The following is an 18,330-nucleotide window of genomic DNA, read 5'->3' as shown; positions in this document are numbered from 1 at the left end:
TTCTGTTTTTCATGTCAGCGCCACCTTGGGAATTGGATGACAACGGACCTGCATGATGGACGACAGTATAAGTGTGAGTACTGAATCTGAATCACTTGTTATTTGTTTAATGTTAAAAGACAATTCCTCTGTCTTGAATAAATATCAAAGTTAAGGTTAGCTAGTTCAAGTATGAGTAGGCAGTGTTGTGCATGAACGAGTTCAAAAGAACGCGTTCATTGAACACGTTCATTTTTATGAGAACGATGAACTGAACGCAACTTAATGACAAATAATGAATTTGAACGGTGAACACGTTCATATTATCTGAGGTCTAGCTGAAACGTTACGGAATGTTTTCCTTCTCCTGAGGAGAGACGCTGTCTAAATCGAATGCTTGCACCATGTCGTTGCTCAGTGCCCGTACAATGTCCGCGATGTAGCCTAACCTAAACCAACTAACTCGACTTCGCACTACGTTACCCATGATTCTACGGAAGCATATTGCATTCACTTGAAAAAAAAAAAAAGTTCTGTTTTTCTGAGATAACTAACTCGGAAATTCCGAGATAAGTTCTGTTTTTCTGAAAAAAAAAGCGACCCCCCGAAGAGGCACACGCTCTTACGGTGTTGTTTAGGGAAGTTTGAAATAAACCTGAAAACATCAGTTGAAAGTCTCGACCATCTGTCGGGGATATGCTACAGATAGATAAAGGATAGTTTTCATTTTTGTCCATAATTCAAATATTTCGTTTGTTAGTGTAAGCTATTTTATTTAGTGGCTTTATTATGGAAGATTGATGTGTAGTTCCTGTTATAAGCAGGGTGTTGGTTGGGACTCTTGTTTTGAAAGGGGTTCTAACGGAGGAGGGTTCTGTCGATAGAGAAGTTTTGAAGTGTGAAGGAAAGTAACTGGGTGTGATGTCCCGAGTCAATAACCATCTCTCGTGTCCTTCTTCGGCTGAGGCCTGTGACAGTATAAGAGAACAACACGCTCGGCTGCATTAGTCTTTTGTGGTTCACTGTTATTTATACAGAAGGAGAGTCTGACAGTTTGAAGCGACGCTATACGTCATGGCGCTAATACAAGAAATCGTGCCAAACAAAAGACTGTCTAAGAGCAGCAGCTACATGCAGCCCGCTGAACAAGGGCTCTGTGCGAAACGTCCATGCAAAATGTAACTTCATCAAAATAGTAAAAAAAGTGAATGCAATACGCTTCCGTATATTAGCGCCACGACGTATAGCGTCTATACAGGAACTTCACTTTCAAAATAAAAGCATGTAAAAAAAGCTCTGTTTTTCTAATTAATTAAAAAAAATAATTAGAAAAACAGAACTTATCTCGGAATTTCCGAGATAGTTATCTCAGAAAAACAGGACTTTTTTTTTTATTATTCAGAAAAACAGAACTTATCTCGGAATTTCCGAGATAATTATCTCGGAAAAACAGAACTTTTTTTTTTTCAAGTGAATGCAATACGCTTCCGTATGATTCATCGCACACACATGTAGTCCAAACAAGCAACGTATTCCAAGACAACAGCTCTCGGTCTCATATAAAAATGGCAAGTGAAAGCAGAGACGCAGACTCATCCGATGCACCTTATTATTATTTGCGGGATTTTTACACACTGTCTGATAAAGATCCCGACAGTAAAAACCTTTCTGTGCAAATTGTGTCTTCCTGCGCTGAAAAAGCAAGTCCGGACGTCAGCCTCATCCGCATCTAATTTAAAACGGCATGTGGAGCTGAAGCATCCAGCTAGCCTAAAAAGTTATCTCCAAGTAATTGAAAGTCAAAAAAAGACCAAGACCCCCTGCCAACAGCCCCAAATGACCCAACCCACATTGTCTGCAGCCTTCAAGGGTATGATTTCCCAGCAACAGGTAGACAAACCTCTCTCAGATTTAGAGGATCCTTGCCTTCCACCTCACAGAAGGTGCATGGCTCACACCTTAAATCTGGTTGCCAAAGACACAGAAAAGGTATCTGATAGACAGTACAAAACGCGAGCGAGGCCCGTCTTTTCAAAGGCATCTGCTCTATGGAACAGAGTGAAAAGAAGTCCAAAAGCCTCCGATTTTGTTGAGGAAAAGCTTGGGATTGGGTTTGTAACACCAAATGATACACGTTGGAACCATAGACTGTATATAGGATGAAGACGTAAAGAGAGTTTGTTGTGAGGATAGCCGACACCGGTGTCGATGGGGTGTCAACAAAACCATGTGATCTCTGCAGCGGAGTTATTACGTGATGTACAGCCTCTGTATATTTTGATGCAGAATAATAAGCAGAAAAACTAAGTAAACATACCTTAGTTAAGTAGATACATGGTCTGTCAGTGTCTTTCAAAATAATATAATTAAATCTAATAAAAGGATAGTCCTGCGGAGAATGTGTGTTTTCCAGCTAAAATACAAAGGAATAAAATATAAATAGATATTTAGTTTTTTTTACATATAAATGTTTGGTTTTCATCATTTTGATTGTGGACCAAACATCAGCCACAGCGCTGGTTGTCTGTTTATTCAAAGTTTATTAAAAAAGAAATCACAACAGTCACAAAAACTGCTCTTCAATCGGCCTTTGAGAGCTTTCTGGAATCACTAGACAGAGGAAAGGTCACTGTTATTGATAGATCGTTCTTTTTCATTTTCTAACACATACAGGTAGATGGAGGGTGAGGAGGGGAGGGGGTTAAGGTGTAAGGTAGTGGGGGGAGCTGGGATGAGGGGATGATTGACAGGGCAGAGGGAGAGAAAGGATGGGAGAGGAGATTAGGAGGGTTTGAAGTTGAAGAGAAAACAGGGGAACCTCCTCCTCGTCGTCCCCTCATTCTCCTCCTTCTCTCTCTTCTTCCTTTCTTTCTTTTTCATCTTCTCCTCCTTCTTCCTTTCTTTCTTCTCCATCTTCTCCTCCTTCTCGCTCTTCTTCCTTTCTTTCTTCTCCTCTTTCTCCTTCTTGACCCTCTCCTTGTAGCTGTCGGTCTTCAAGACCTGTTCCTGAAAACACAGAGACAACATAAGTTTCACTCTTTTCTTTTTCAAAGTCTGAATCGGAAACAAATCAACAATCCAATATTATTCAATCAGAATGAGTTGGTGTAATGTACCTGAAGCACAATGTTCTGCTGGATCAGGAGTTTTATGGCGTCCTCCAGCTTAATTTCCTTTTCTAGGGACTCCTCTTGCTCGGTGGACCTCCTTTCATCTAAGTCTCTCATTTTTTTTTGCAGCTCCTCTATTTCCTCGGACCTGGCCTCACTTTTGAGGATGTAGTGCTGCAGCTTGTCCTGCTGGAGCTTCAGGTCTGCATTCAGGGAGACGACCTCGACCTCTTTTACTTTAAAGCTCATGTTCATGTTTCTGAGCTCCTTCTCCAGCTCCTTCTTTTTGGCTTTTTCAGACTCCACGAGCTGAATCAAGCTGGTCAGGTCGTCTTTGGACTTCAACAGATGTGAGGCAGAATACATCAACTTCTCGACCATCTTCTTCCTCTCTTCTCCCCAGGAAATATTTTTCATGGTGATCTGTTTTCTGAGAGCAGCGTTTTCAGCCCTCAGCTTCTCCAGCCGTTGGTTTTCAGCCTCCAGGTCTTTCACCCGGGCATTTTCAGCCTTCAGCAAGGCATTTTCAGCCTCCAGTCGGCCGTTTAGTACCTCCAGCTCCTTCAGCCAGGCGTTTTCAGCCTCTAGCTCCTCCAGACGGGCGTTTTCAGCCGCCAGCTCCTGGTTCTCCCTCTGCGAGTCCTGGAGGGCTCTGCGGAGCCTTTTCTTCATGCTGCACTTGTGTTGCTCATCTCCTGAGCTTTTGATCCTCTCCATGTTGATTAACAGGTGCTGCAGTGTAGCAAGAAGGTTTCTGTAGAGTACTTTCTTCTGTAGCTGTGTACAAAAGTTTTTGTAGAGTATTCTCTTGTCTTGTGATGGTCGAAAGTCACTGGAGAGAAGTTTCTCGTGTGTCTGATGTTGGCTCACGGTTGTCGTGTCTGGTTCCACTGACAAATGTTTCTCTTAAATAGGTGAGCTAATTTGCTATGATCTGTTTCATTCTACAACACTAGTATGACTTTGAAGTTGATCAACGGAGGATTCCTATCAAAGGAGGATTCCTTTGATCAACTTCAAAGTCATACTTTAATCACAGATGAAGACCATGGAACTCTATGTTCCTCTCCATGCAGCGACTGTCTAAAATAGCAACTATGATTCCCCAGGCCAGTCTGTCTACGGATCCTGAATATGACAGACTCCTCCTGCACACTGTCTGATGAGTTTGGCCTACGTCGATTTACTCCAGAAGAAATCGACTTCATACACAAGTTTGTGAATGTGATGAGCCCCCTAGCCTCTGCCCTGAACATCCTTCAGGGGGAGAAAAACACATTCCTTGGGTTCCTGGCTCCCACTATTGTCCAGCTGAAGAATGATTTGAATGGCCTATTGGATGAGAGTTTCGAGCCTACGGCTACGCAAGGTTTAATTGCATGTCGTCCCCTCATCCAGAACATGATACAGTCACTCTCTACAAGAGTGGAAGGCATGCTCGAAAAGAGAGAAAACATACTGGCAGCTATACTACTGCCAGCATTCAAGATGGACTGGGTGGAGGATGAGATTAAGCGCTTGCAATATCGCATGATGTTGAAGCAAGAATTTCAATCTGTTGACATAGCTAATGACTCTAATCAAGCCCAGTCATCTGGTGGCTCTGAGAGCAAAAGGTCATCCTTTTTCAAATTTAACCGCCCATCAAGTGTCAAAAAGTCTGAGGTGGACATCTACCTGGATGCACAGACCAATGATGACTTCACGGAGTACATAGTCTTACCAAAACTGACAAAGCTGTTTGTCAAATACAACACAGCACTCCCTTCGAGCGCTCCAGTAGAGAGGCTATTCAGCATTGGTGGCCAGATCTTTAGGCCCAGGAGAAACAGGTTGGGAGATGCCAACTTTGAAAAGCAATTGCTTTTAAATGCTAACAAAAAGCAGTAGTCTAGTCTGTGGACTAAGCAAGCTTGTGTGATTCTTTGATAAGAACATTGTTTACATGTTTGTTTACTCAGAGTTTTGAGTGTCAGTCCCATAACAGAGGGGCACCTGAGTTCTACAGGGGTGCAGTTTACAGTATAAAGAGTTACAAAGTGTTTTTGATGTTCAAATGCATGTCATCAGTACTTGTTAAGCTGTCCAAGTAATATTTCAGGACTTTGTCTGAAAAGTTAACAACCTACCTCTCTTGAGCTGTTTGATAAAAATGGCCATCTTGATTTTCATGTTTCATTTCATTTCATTTTCATTTCATGTTTTTTTACAATATTACATAGCCTACATTATTTAACTGAAGCCATTTTGTAAAGGTAGGTGCAACAGACAAATAAAACAAACCCCCCCAAGAACTTTTTGTCCTCTGTCCACACATTTATTTTATAAATTTAAATGATAGAATTTAAGGTCTAGTCTAATAATTGGTTTCATAGCAAGGCATAGCACTATGATTTGTTGTGCCTTTTGTTTGCAGGGTATGAATAAATAAACAGGCAAAATTAGCAATAATTAAAAAAAATTAAAAAAAACATTTATTTTAGGAATTGATACATATGAAGTACAGTTTAAGGCAAGGGGTAGTGATGGATAAAGTTTTCTTTAAAAAACAAGTTAAGTCTTTCATTCTCACTTTCCACCTTAAAACTATGAAATGAACTGAACTATGAACTAGTTCAGAATTTAAATGGTGAACTATGAACGTGAACTGTTCATGTTTACTTGTATGAACTGAACTTTGAAATAGTTCATGAGAGTTGTGAACTTGCACAACACTGTGAGTAGGTATCTTTGATAGTAAAGGCATTATAAACAGTTTATCTGTTGGCTTGCTGCAAAACGTTTTGCCAATTTGTGCACATGTTTAATGAAACCGTAGTGCAATGCGACATCTCCGTGTGTTTACTTGATGACCATGATGTACAGAATGTCATTTATTTTATTAATATGCATAAAATCTTAGTCTATGAACAACTAACTATTTACTAATATTATTCAATGCCTTAAGAAGTTGTAATGTTAATTAATGTACTTTTAATTAAGTCTAACCAATATTTCTGTTAACCCGGCACAGCAGTAATTATGTTTTCCTGTCACTATTTCAGTGAGGTGGAGGATTTTGCCAGAGGGATTGGAAAGAAGAAGAAGTGTAATAAAAGAGTGTTGTATTTGTACTTCAATTATTGTATTCTTGTATTCTTGTATTTTTTATTCTATTGTTTCTTTGTTCAATGTGTGCTTGTTCTTGTTTACAATCTTATGTGAACAATATATATAAATCTTGAATATTGCCCCAGAGTTGTTCTTGTATGTTGCTTCTCTCCAAACTTTAAAATATCTGGTGGAGATCTAGTGACTGCAAAGGCCATAAGATAGGATTCCATCTATTTATACAATGAGCTTATTCTAATTAAACAAATTATCAACATTCAACTCTCAGCAGCAAAGACAGGAAGTGACATTTCGGTAAAAAAAACCTTTAAAACCACAAGTATTTTTACAGTAAGAAGGCTCCTCCAGTGGGTTGAAGAGATGGAGAGACAGGTGGAGAAGAACAGGAGACAGGTACTGTACACCGTGAAGCAGCTCACTGTGTGTTTGTGTGTGTGAACAGCAGCGAACATGCTGTCAGTTTCTGACCTTCCAGGCTGAGCTGCTGCTGCTGTCAGATCATCAGATCTTGTGTGTTGAGGTGAGAACCAGTTGGCAGCAACTGAAGAGAGAGACAGAGGCAGACACCGGAGGGGCTCTGTCAGCAGTTCAAACCACAAACAGCTTAGTGTGTGTGTGGAGATGAGGTGGCGGTGAGCGTGCAACGATTCCGCGTCCCCACGCAGCCCTGAAGTTGATGGAGGGCGCAACTCCGGTACCGAATACGTCGGCTGGGATATTGACGCGTGTTCGGGTCTCCACACCTGGTCCTGTCTCCACACCCCCTGCTCCTGTTCCTGCAGCCCCTGCTCCTGTTCCTGCAGCCCCTGCTCCTGTTCCTGCAGCCCCTGCTCCTGTTCCTGCAGCCCCTGCTCCGGGACCTGCAGCCCCTGCTCCGGGACCTGCAGCCCCTGCTCTGGGCCCCTCTTCAGCGGAGAGGCCGACGCCTGCAGCCCCTGTGTCATTTGCCACAGTTAGTCTGTCTCGGTCTTAAACAAGCAAAGACAATTTGTGCATCAGGTATAAGTGAGGGCCCTAAAGGCCAATTTCAGGTTTAACATATTTCTGTAAAGGAATAGTTTGAGATCTTGGTAATTGTTGCTTCTCTGTGTCTTTCCCTGTGATCGTATAACTCTACTGTTGGGTGTCAGTTAAGTAGTGGACCCAAGTGCAGACAGAACAGGAGACAGCTGATCAGTTCAGAGTATTTTATTGTAAATACTGCAGCAAGAGATGTAGGTGATGGCAGGGGGTGTCAATCCAAAACCAGGAGGGAGAAGGCCACTGGGGTTCAGAGTGAGCAGCTGAGTGGTGTTGCCGGAGTGATACAGGGTGACAGGGACTGGGAAAACAGGAGAACATGATGAGTCAAGGTAAAAAATACTAGACTTAGGAAATCACAAAAGATGTAATAAGGAGCTAGAGGCGCAGGTCACTAACTGGTAGCTGAATCTACAATCTGGCAGTGTGGAGATGGCAGGGCAGAGTATATGAAGGGGCTTGGCTAACTGATGAAGCGCAGCTGGTGTTCTGCCCCATCTCCAGCAAACTTACAACACTTCACTTACTCAAGCAGAGAGAGAGAGAGAGAGAGAGAGAGAGAGAGAGAGAGAGAGAGAGAGAGAGAGAGAGAGAGAGAGAGAGAGAGAGTAGTAATTCATTAGTAGATGTCTGCACCATGCATGCTTCTACACATAGATTTTTCACCTAACGGTAGTACAACTTCTGGCAGAATGCTTGCTGCTACATAGATATTTCACATAATCGTTGCATGACGTTTTAATTTCGAAGTCTGCAGCATGCCTACTGCTACACATAGATAATTCACTCATGGTAGCATGAACTCCTACAGAATGCATATCTGCATTCTTTAGTCAATCATTTTAGAGGTCGGCAGCATGCTCGCTGCTATACATAGATATTTCTCATAACAGTTCTTTTGTCTATAATTTTAGAGGTCAGCAACATGCTTGCTGTTGCACATGGATATTTCATGTAGCTGTGGTATGACCTCTCGCAGAATGCATGTCTGCATTCTTTAGATCAGTTTAGAGGTTTTCAGAATGCTTGCTGTTTCACAGATATTCACATAACAGTAGTAAGACCTCTCGCAGGATGCACACTTGCATTCTTTGGCCAATAGTTTTGGCACACTGTAAATGACCTCGTTTCGAGTCGAATATGAATGTCAGGGCTTGCAGACACTTGGATGACACCACACGAGCACTATGGAGGTATGTTATGTTTTTTCTGTCGTCTATTACATCTGAAGTCTCGGTCACCAGTTACTTCAATTGTATTGGATTCTGCTAAAACAAAGTTTACTTCTGAGACTCCAGAAGTGTTTTGTGGACTCAAACACTTCACCCACCCCTCCATCAGCATAGTGGTGAGTAGTAGTTGTTCGGTGAACTATCCCTTTCACTTTGTAAATGTTAAGCTCTTCAGCAGCCTCAGCTACAAGTGGAGAAAAAAATCAGTTTTTCTTGACACTACAAATTTTAGCTCTTTGTCAAAGTTTTTATGATCATATATTTGTTCATATTTTTACTTGGACAAAATAAAACAATCAGAAAATAGGGAATAATACACATCCCAAATAATTTCCAGATACAGGACAAATACTGCATATGGACAATGAAGATTCACAGAAATATTACTTTTTACATAAACTCACAGTCAGATGCAACAGCAGCAGACTGAACCATGTATCGGACCATCATCTGAAGCATCTGTTTCCCATCTTTTCTCACTTTTATCTTGATTCTCCAAGTTCAATGTCTCATGGAAAACGAGCACATGTTACTGAAGGAGGAGGAATATCAACATTTGACAAGAGTAGGAACAGACAGATATATTGGTTTACAACGTCTCAGACTGATATATGATAGTTTTCCTTTATTGAAAATCAAATTCAGTGTCTGCCATCCATCTCTGATATGATTGTATTCTTTAGGTTTTTGCCTCTTTCTTGGCATCATTCTGCTGCAAACACAGCCAACCTAAATAATGGTCTGCAATGCTGTGAAGATATCCAGTGTTATCTGATGGCATAAATGCTGCCAGAAACAGTGACAATGCAATTAGAAATTTTGAACCCTGAAATAGTCAAATACACAAAAAATACTCCCTGTTCCTTCTCTCCTTGGCCACCAGTTATGTCTTGTTGTCACTAGGTTGGAGGCTGAGAAAAGCAACCTGGAGAATAGACTTAACAAGGCCAAGGTAGGATAAACTGATATAGTTCTATATACACCATGAATTCAATAGTTGGTCAAAGTTCTGCTTTGTGTTCATGTTGGTGGTCTGCAAAGCCGGATTTCTGAGCTCAGCATTACAGAGTCAGCAGGATGAGCACAGGAGGCTCATTGGAAAGGTGAATGCTTTAGAGCAGCAGCAGGTGTTTTTATGTACTGACTGAAATTCTTTCCCTGACAGAAATGTGTGTGTGTTTGCCTGGTTGTTTGCAGCAGCTGGACCAGATGCTGAAGGACCTAACTGAGAAGAACAGAAAGTAGAGTCCAGTCAGACAACTCACGTTCAAACGTTTATTGCAGCAGTAGAACATGTTTAGTGTTTGGCGTCTAGGCTCCAACCTAATCACTCCCCCATATGATTGCACAGTTCGATGGGAGTGATGAGCAAATACTTGTAACTCCCCGTCGGAGCCTACAGGTGGATGCTGGGGTGGTGGAGGGGCTGAAGCAACTGGTAGCAATACTGTAGCAGCAGTGCGAGCAAAGAGGGTAATGGGAAATTTCTCTCTGCTTAAATAGACCACCTGATAAGGTGGGTGTGTATTATAGATGGTTGTGGAGAGTGAGGTATGTCACATGATGTATGTCACATGATTGGAGCAGTGCAGCTCGAGTTGGCTGCCTGAACTAGCTCGCAGGCGTCGCTTCAGGTACGTCAATTGAATTTGAATTTATTTGAGAGCACTACATGTGAATATTTATGCTGAAACATAGACGTACATTTTATCACTCCATAACATTGCTATGGGGAACATGTTGGCAAACAGTTGTGTATCACATCCAGCTGTGTGGGGAGGAACATTGACATTTGTTTGGAGTAAACTTTGTGTGCAGCCGCTTATTTGTACGTCTTAGATTCAATCTCCTTTTAGCTCTGGTTTGGTCTGCACCAAATGCTGAGATAAGTGTCTGACTTTTTAACTGCTAAATGCTCCACTGGTCCCGACAGCTCGGTGCTAGCTCGGTGTGTCTGCTGTTTAATGATGGGCAGCTATAGTGCACAGTAGGTCTTGGAGCTTATATATAAGCGATGTGATTGGAGAGAGCAAACCAAAATCATACAGTCATGTGCTGTAAAACCACAACAGTGAGCTGAAGAATTGTACAATGCTTTGTATAATTAGATAAACTGCAGGATGAAAAACCCTTGATGTACACATAGTCATTTCATCGATGAGCACAATAAGTAAAAATGGCACTTTACTGGAGAGGATGAAACAACTTACTATCAGATTTAGTGTCTTTTTTTGTATAATTGAAATCTGCCTTCGATAACAAGTTAAATATTAAGAAGGTGATGCCAGGTATACGAATTCATGTCTTTGAAATGTAAGATGGTGGCACACATGGTCGCAGCAGCCCCTCCTGCCCCTGCTAACTGTGCTAGTTTGCTTTATCACTCGGTTCAGTTTTTATGTTGCATTTTATGCTGCACTGATGTTTAGCGCTCTGGCCTGAGAGTAATGACATTTCGTTCAGCTGTATTCTTAATATGTGGATGAATGACAATAAAAGTTTACTTGACCTGATGTATTCAAGATTCATGGCTGTCAGGTGCATAAACTTAATATAAAAAAATCTGAAAGTGAATTTAAATCTGAACTGAATTTGTATTAGTATGTGACAATGAAACAATGAAACCCATATTACTGGATTAACGGTTCCTTATAAGAAAACTGATTATCAGATGTGTTGTTATAGCAAAGGTACTGAAATTGTGTATTTGTCAAAGGGTTGAATTGCGCCTTCAGGGCAGGTTCTGCATTGTGATGTAATGCTGTTGTTCTGTGAGGCCCTCAACAAAATCTAATTTCAAGAGCTGATTGATTTTGATTTGATATTGTGTTTACATGGCTTCTATTCTTGAATGAATTTCTAATTAATTCAATAAGAAAAACCTCAGGGACGTGTAGCATTGTCTCCTCTATTGCAGCAATTTGTCTTAGTTCTAGGAACAATCTAATAAAGTTGCTATGTATAGTCTGTTGTGTGTACTCAAAGGATATCAATGTACAGAGTGCAGAGGAGGCGTATTCAGGGGTCAACAGGCGCCCACTGCTCAATTTCGGTAAGGGTCTCCCCCGTGGGTTCATCCAATTACGTTAACAAAATTTTGTCTGTATGTGTCTAAACTTTCCAGTTGGAGTCTTTGCAGAAGGCCTTGGATACGATGCCAGCGAACAATAGAAACTCTGGCCCAGAGTCTGAAGCAGGCTGTGTTGACCAACAGCAAACTGCAGCAGTACCAGGCCACCAGCACACTGAGGTACACTGTCAGGAAACAGCTCAGTAACAGTGTGTGGACAAACATGAACATGTGATCGAGACATCTCATACAACATGTATCAATGATAACTTTGTGTGCTGTATACAAACTGCAGAGATGAGGCTCGAAAACAGATGGATCATTTGTCTGAACAGCTCGGAGCTGTAAAGCAACAATACAGAGACGACTACGAATCTGCCATGACAACACTGCACCGAGAAATCTCAGAGGTACCAAATTGTATTCATCTTTTTATTCTGTTGTAGAGGTTTATTTTTTAAAGAAAAAGATGGTAATATCAGCAATAAATTCTGTGCATTAACTGCAAATCATATTACCATTTGAAGTCCCTCACTAACCCTCACAGCATCTCAGTCTCCAAGTTTTGTGGAAATGTCTAAAAGTAAAAGCTGCAAACTGATAAAAAACGCTGAGAGATTTACTGAACTGTGTAAATATATAAATATGTATGAAAATACATAATCCCCATTGAAAATCCTTACCTCTGACTGTGCTGTTTGAAGCATGGTACAAAACAGCAGAGGCTGGCAGCCTTCTCATCTCATCTCATTTTTGTTTACTCTGTATATACTTTCCTCAGAATTAATTGGCCAATGAGTCATTCATATAAGCATAATAAGAAAAACTGTTAGCACATTCTTCTTGCATCTTGTGCCTCAGATTTAACTGTTCACTCAGTTTTTGTGAATTTCCTGTGTCCTTGCACAGCTAAAAATTGCAGTTAAGGACTCGCCAACCAGGTAAGGTGACCTGTCTAAAGCCAGTGAGGGGCTGCACCAGCGTGCGTGTCTGAACTGGAGAGTCTGTCGCTTTCAGTGTCCTATAAAGGTCACAATATAGTTTCAGTCTTTTTATTGCATTAATGTAAAAAGTATTTCTTGTTAGGTACAATGGTTTGAGAGAAATATGGGACTCTGTTAGAAACTGGACCATGACTGGTACATGCAAGCCACAATAAAATGATCTCAAACTTGAGATCATGTCTGGCTGGTCAAGTCTTTCAGTGTTTTCAGCTCTGCAGCTGGGATGAAGTGACTGTACTCCAGCGGACTACAGAGGTTATTAAAGCAGGATTAGTCCACAGAGCTGTATGGAGATAACCCCTTCAACACATATGCCCTTTTTACCTTTGCCGAGGAGGTTATGTTTTCACCCCTGGTTGTTTGTTTGTAAGCAAGGTTACGCAAAATCTACTGAACAGATTCTCATGAAACGTAGTGGAAGGATGCGATATGGGTCAGGGAAGAATCCAGAAAACTTTGATGTGGATCTGGATCAGGGGGCTGATCCAAGTATTTTTTTCCCCGTCTTTAACATTAAGAGATTCAACATTTTCACAGATTTAAAAAATAATATTTCATGGACCTTGATTAATAAAATCATAATGTTTAGGGGCCTGATATTTGTATGTATGTCCAATTCGGTGCAGATCTAAATAAAAATCCAGATCTAGTGAATTTAAATTTGGTCTCATAAGGGGACTGTTGGACCTTGATGGAGGTATGTGCTCTCCGAAGTGCTATTCTAGTTCAGTTGTGTTTTCTCAGTTCCAGGAGTTCACTCATTTCAGCTTTCATTCATCAATGTCATTAATATGCATATGACGAGTGGGCAGATCTTATTGTAAGAAAGCCAGGCATTAAATGAGTAGTTGCCTCACTGTGAAAACACTGTTTAATTACCTCGAGACTTAATATGCTCCTCTATGCTGTGGCTACTTCCAGTGCTCAAAAGCATCTGTTTTTATTACAACACATTTGGAAGCACATATGTTGCTTGAAACGCTGTAAAGACACTAGTTCATGTTGCAACAGCAAAGGAGAACTATCAAAGGAGAAACTGTGGAAATAACTGCTTCACCCTAGCTCATTGTAACTGATTTAATCTTATTTTATATGAACAGAGTTAGCTAGATTAATTTAAATATGTTGTTTGATTCACGCTGCAGGTTTTAAACAAAGTGAGGCAAAGGTGGACGTCTACCATCCAGCACTGGGAGGCCAAGAGAGAACTGGCTCCCATCACTGCAGGACACAGCTGAAAACACATGCACACTGATAATGAGCAGCACATACAGAAGAGATGTATGTCACACACACACACACACGCACACAAACACAAACACAAACACATAAACACATCCACGCCTGATCACAGTGATCCTTTGTTTTTATTCAAACATTAAACAGTGACCAACAGAGAGGGAGAGATAGCAGCAGCTGTATGAAGTAGCAGCTGTATTGTCAGACCTATGTGTGTGTGTGTGTGTGTGTGTGTGTGTGTGTGATGTCCTCCATTTATATCCATCAGATTTGACGTTGGTAAGAGAGGAAACATGCACTCTCATCAAAACAAACTATACAACCATAACATCTGATATACCTCTTGACTATACAAAGATTCTGATTTTTTTTATACCAACTGATTCTTTATACAAAAGTTATTTTTTTTATATCACTTTGTACAAATGTATGATCCTGCCTCTGTTGTAGTTGCACTTTATCATGTGGATAGTTGGCTTCTGTTATTTGGCGACTTAACTGTGAACATATGTCCTGTCGCGTGATTCCCGGGTCGTATAAGAGCATGCAGATTTGATCTGGGAACACGAGATGCGAATAATCCAACAGCAGAGTTTGTTCCACTTCCAGCAGAAAGGAGCTCTGGGATCAACCTCGTCCAACAGGGTCAGGTCGTTGCCCGTTCAGTGAATTCCAGCGATGAAAAAGCTCCTCTCCTCTCAGTTTTCATCCTACGGTTTGATAAATATACCAGCTCCTCTGTGTAGACTTGAGTTGAATGTAGATATAGAGACTCCCTGTTCGGCTGCACTTTGCTACAAATCCTGAGAAAAACATCAACCTGGAATCCACCTCCTTTTGTTTTGTTTTTGTAAAAAAAGTTGACAAATCTTAAAAACCTTACAAACACTCACAGTAACAAAGACCAGTGGGGGTGAACGATACAAGTCATGACAGGGGATCAGGCACCATTGCTCTCTGCAGCCATGAGAGGGCAGCATTGCCTAACAATTTGAACTCCATTACCGAGTTGAACGGACACCAACATTTGGACAGGCAGGACACTGCTGATCCCAATTCATTTTAAATTCCTTGTCCCGTTTAAGTTACTGTTGCTACCAATCTTTAAACTTCTGATTTCTGGTTCTTTTCTAGTTTTTCCAGTTGATGCTACAAAGAAGGGAAACAAGTGAGGAAACATGTTGCTTGATTGAAAACCAAATAGCATATGAGTTACATGCATAATGAAAGAAATGCTTAAATACAAAAATAGATGATTTGAAAATAAATTTAAAAGTAGAAAAATATATGTAATCAAATGATATTCATGTACAAGAACAATGGTCATGTGACCCATGCTTTAGTTTGGTAGATGCGGACAATGGACAGTAAACTTTTCAAACTGAAAACATATTTGTAATGCTGAAAAGATACATTTCCTTCCTGTATCTTTTTAAAGGCAACAATAGGCGTAATGCGCTCTGTAGCATCAAGTTAGCTCTGATGAATGTGTGATATAGGACAGGTTGTGTGGGTGTGGGCTATGAAGACGGAGGTCATCCCATGGTCGCCAGGCCGGGTGGAGAGGTCACCATACGGAACATTTGTCTACAGGGTTCATTGGAGAACCCTTGGCACAGTGGAACACACGGGCAAACTCATCAAACTGGGAGACGCTGCCGATCACTCTACAGGGGGAGGAGAGACAAACACAACCAACATGGTAAACATCTGTGTATGTTTGTGCTATACAGTACTTACTGTACCTTCGCCAAGGAGGTTAGGTTTCTATCTGCGTTTGTTTAGCAGGATAACACAAAAACTACTGAGGGATTACCATGAAACTTGGTGGAGGGATGTGGTATGGGTCAGGAAAGAACCCATTCAATTTTGTTGCTGTTCTTGATCAGGAATCTAGGATTTCTTTTTACATTTTCTTCAACATTGTGAGATAGAGCATTTTTCAAATTTTTTGTTATTCCTTAAGAAATAATACAGAGATCGTTAATACAGAAAATCCAACATCTGTAGAGTGCTAGGATGAACAGGTGAAAGTGTGTGGATCTGCATAATAATCTGGATTTGTTTGTAGTGTTTTTTATTCACTCACTGTATGGTAACAAATATTCCTTTCAACTATATCAGAGAATGGATATTTTGCCTGCGTTTAACGTGAAAAGTTTGCAGAACATTTCTATGTACATGATGTGTATATGATGCAATACATGTAGATGCAATGCAGTTATGTGATAATGTATCAGTATAAATGGGTTGTTTTCTCAAAGGAAAAGGGAGCAGTCCAACAACAACCTGTGCACTCTTAGTTATACAGTAGTTAGTAGTGTCATGTATTTTGGGTGTATTAGAATTGAAGATAATTTGCATAAATCTAACTTATAAATGGATCCTGGGTGTTTCTGTTTTCTGTGAGTGTGTGCACTGTACCTGTAGTGCTCTGGCGCGTGTTTGTCAGTCAGCAGCTGCAAGTAAATGGACTGAGATCTTCTCTTCATACACCAGTTCTGAAATGACAGCATTGACTCAACAGTGAGATTAGATATTTAATAGGTTATTAAAAGTACGGTTGGTAAGCTGTTTCTGAAACACTTTTTATCTTGTTGGTTGAAATCCTCTTCACGTCCCGATAACCATAAGTAAATTAAGTTGTCAGAAGAAAAGACAGTGTCTGTGGCCCACGCAGGACTGAAGTAAACATGACCAAGATTATGACCCCCATGATTGGCTGGCGTACCTGTCTGTCACTAACAGACCTGACTGCCTGTACACAATCAGGTCAGAGTTTAGCGAGCGTGAGTCACAGAAAAGTCCTCTAGCCGTTGTCAGTGCAGGTTCCTCTGTTTTGGGGGCGTTGCCTTGCCAAGACTGCTGATAGGAGGGGGTGAGATGTATCGGTTGTATATTTTCAAAGTGTAGCCTGCTCTTGATAACTTTTCAAGGATTACCAACCCTTGCTTTAAGTTCAAAAGGTCATGTCCGCTGGCCCTGCTGTGCAGATGTGAGTATTTTTTGTGAACACTGAGGTGGCTGACATGTCTCAGAGCTGAAGATAATGCTTCTTCACTCAACCTAGACTCACAGGGGAAATATAGTGTATAAATAAACGTTACCGTTAGGTGATTTTCACATCACCTCCCTGTGTCAGGAGTTTTCAAAAATGGGATAAAACTCAGCAAACCGGATTAAAATGTGTTTCTAGATTTCTGTCATTGTTACATTAAGCCATGGATTTTTCGACTAAACCGCCATTTCAATGATGGATCATAATAGACGGAGCAGGGGTGGCCTGGTGCTTTTAGACACCACACTGTCATCAACACTCATTTGTTTTTGATCCCTCCAGTGGTTAATGAATCCATCAGCTCATGTTGGGATAATAAAAAACTCCTACCTGCTCTGTGCGATCACTCACTCCAGCCGAGAAGAGCTGCTGAAATGACTTAACATACAAATGTAATGAAAGACACAAGTGTGAATTAGTTGGGAGACTTCTGTACCTGTGCAAAGGCAATGAAGAGCAGCTGCTCGTGAGTGTATTTGAGTCCAGGCAGTGGCCTCTCGGGACCATGTTCCCTCACCCACTTCTGGTACGCCTGGACAGGAGAGCGACAGAAGATTCAAATCAACTGACAACATTATGTTTCCACACCTCATGTCCACACAACCTATTCTCTTCACATTAGATCGAGATCTGAATCCAGATTGGACATCAATGATTTCCCCTTGAAGAAATCCATGAGATATGATGAAAACTTGCTCGTTATACTTGCTTCAGCCAATCTGACTGATTGACATGACCACCAGGCATCGTGACCCTATTGTTGCATTCTGATGCTGCGAGTTATTTAAAATTCATTCCATTTATTCTCTTTGTACTTTTTGTTTCCACTCCCCTCCTCAACATAGACCACTGACACAGTCGATATGGAATTGAATTATGCAGCATCGTAGATCCTCCGCTGTCCAGACAAGCACACACACACACACACACACACACACACACACACACACAATAATGCAAGCAGAGAGGGGTAATTTAGGTTTGAATGTTTATCTTTTATCTTGATTAAGAGGCACTTCTGCTCTTTACTTTCACTAAGAGGTCATGAAGAATAAAGAGAGATCTTCTTCAGAGTCTTTGTGTATTGATATTTAAACATGGATGTTATGGCATATTACTTACAAAGTACGACAGCTTTAGCCCGCCCATGTCTGCTATGTTCTCCCCCAGTGTCAGACGACCATTCACCTAGACACACAGAAAAGAAACCTCTGAAACACTGAAGGGTCTCAACAGCTCTGTGCCTATGCTGTTTTTGCTGGTAATGGACAAGACTGCAGTCTGCCTAAGCTTAGCATAAAGATAAAAGCAAAAAAAAAAATGAATACAGAAGTAGCCTACTCTGTACAAAGGTAAAAAAATGCACCCGCTAGCATCTTTAAAACTCAATAATAACACATTACTAGTCTGTATAAAAACTTAAGTCTAAAAATTACAGGGGTTTGCCTACTTCCTGGATGATGTCAGGGATTTCCTTCCTTGTTGCCACTTTGAGTTTGTTAGGCAA

General features: G+C 41.0%; 1 protein-coding gene across 4 annotated transcripts in view; it reads right to left on the bottom strand.

Moving 5' to 3' along the window:
* Positions 1–13,874: 13,874 nt before the first annotated feature.
* LOC118106433 (endothelin-converting enzyme-like 1) overlaps positions 13,875–18,330 on the bottom strand; it is a 48,742-nt gene continuing 44,286 nt past the window's right edge. For all 4 annotated transcript variants that reach the window (XM_035154974.2, XM_035154972.2, XM_035154975.2 and 1 more), the window contains 4 exons: positions 17,946–18,011; positions 17,260–17,355; positions 16,190–16,266; positions 13,875–15,432 (listed from right to left, as the gene is read on the bottom strand). In XM_035154974.2, coding sequence (XP_035010865.1) covers positions 15,333–15,432; positions 16,190–16,266; positions 17,260–17,355; positions 17,946–18,011 — 339 coding nt within the window. In that variant the 3' untranslated portion in view covers positions 13,875–15,332. The remainder of the gene's footprint in view (positions 15,433–16,189; positions 16,267–17,259; positions 17,356–17,945; positions 18,012–18,330) is intronic.

Source organism: Hippoglossus stenolepis, chromosome 4, assembly GCF_022539355.2.
Source record: "Hippoglossus stenolepis isolate QCI-W04-F060 chromosome 4, HSTE1.2, whole genome shotgun sequence".
In the NCBI taxonomy this organism is placed as follows: Eukaryota; Metazoa; Chordata; class Actinopteri; order Pleuronectiformes; family Pleuronectidae; genus Hippoglossus; species Hippoglossus stenolepis.
The sequence above is the reverse complement of the archived record's forward strand: the minus strand, read 5'-3'. Positions and strand labels throughout refer to the sequence as shown.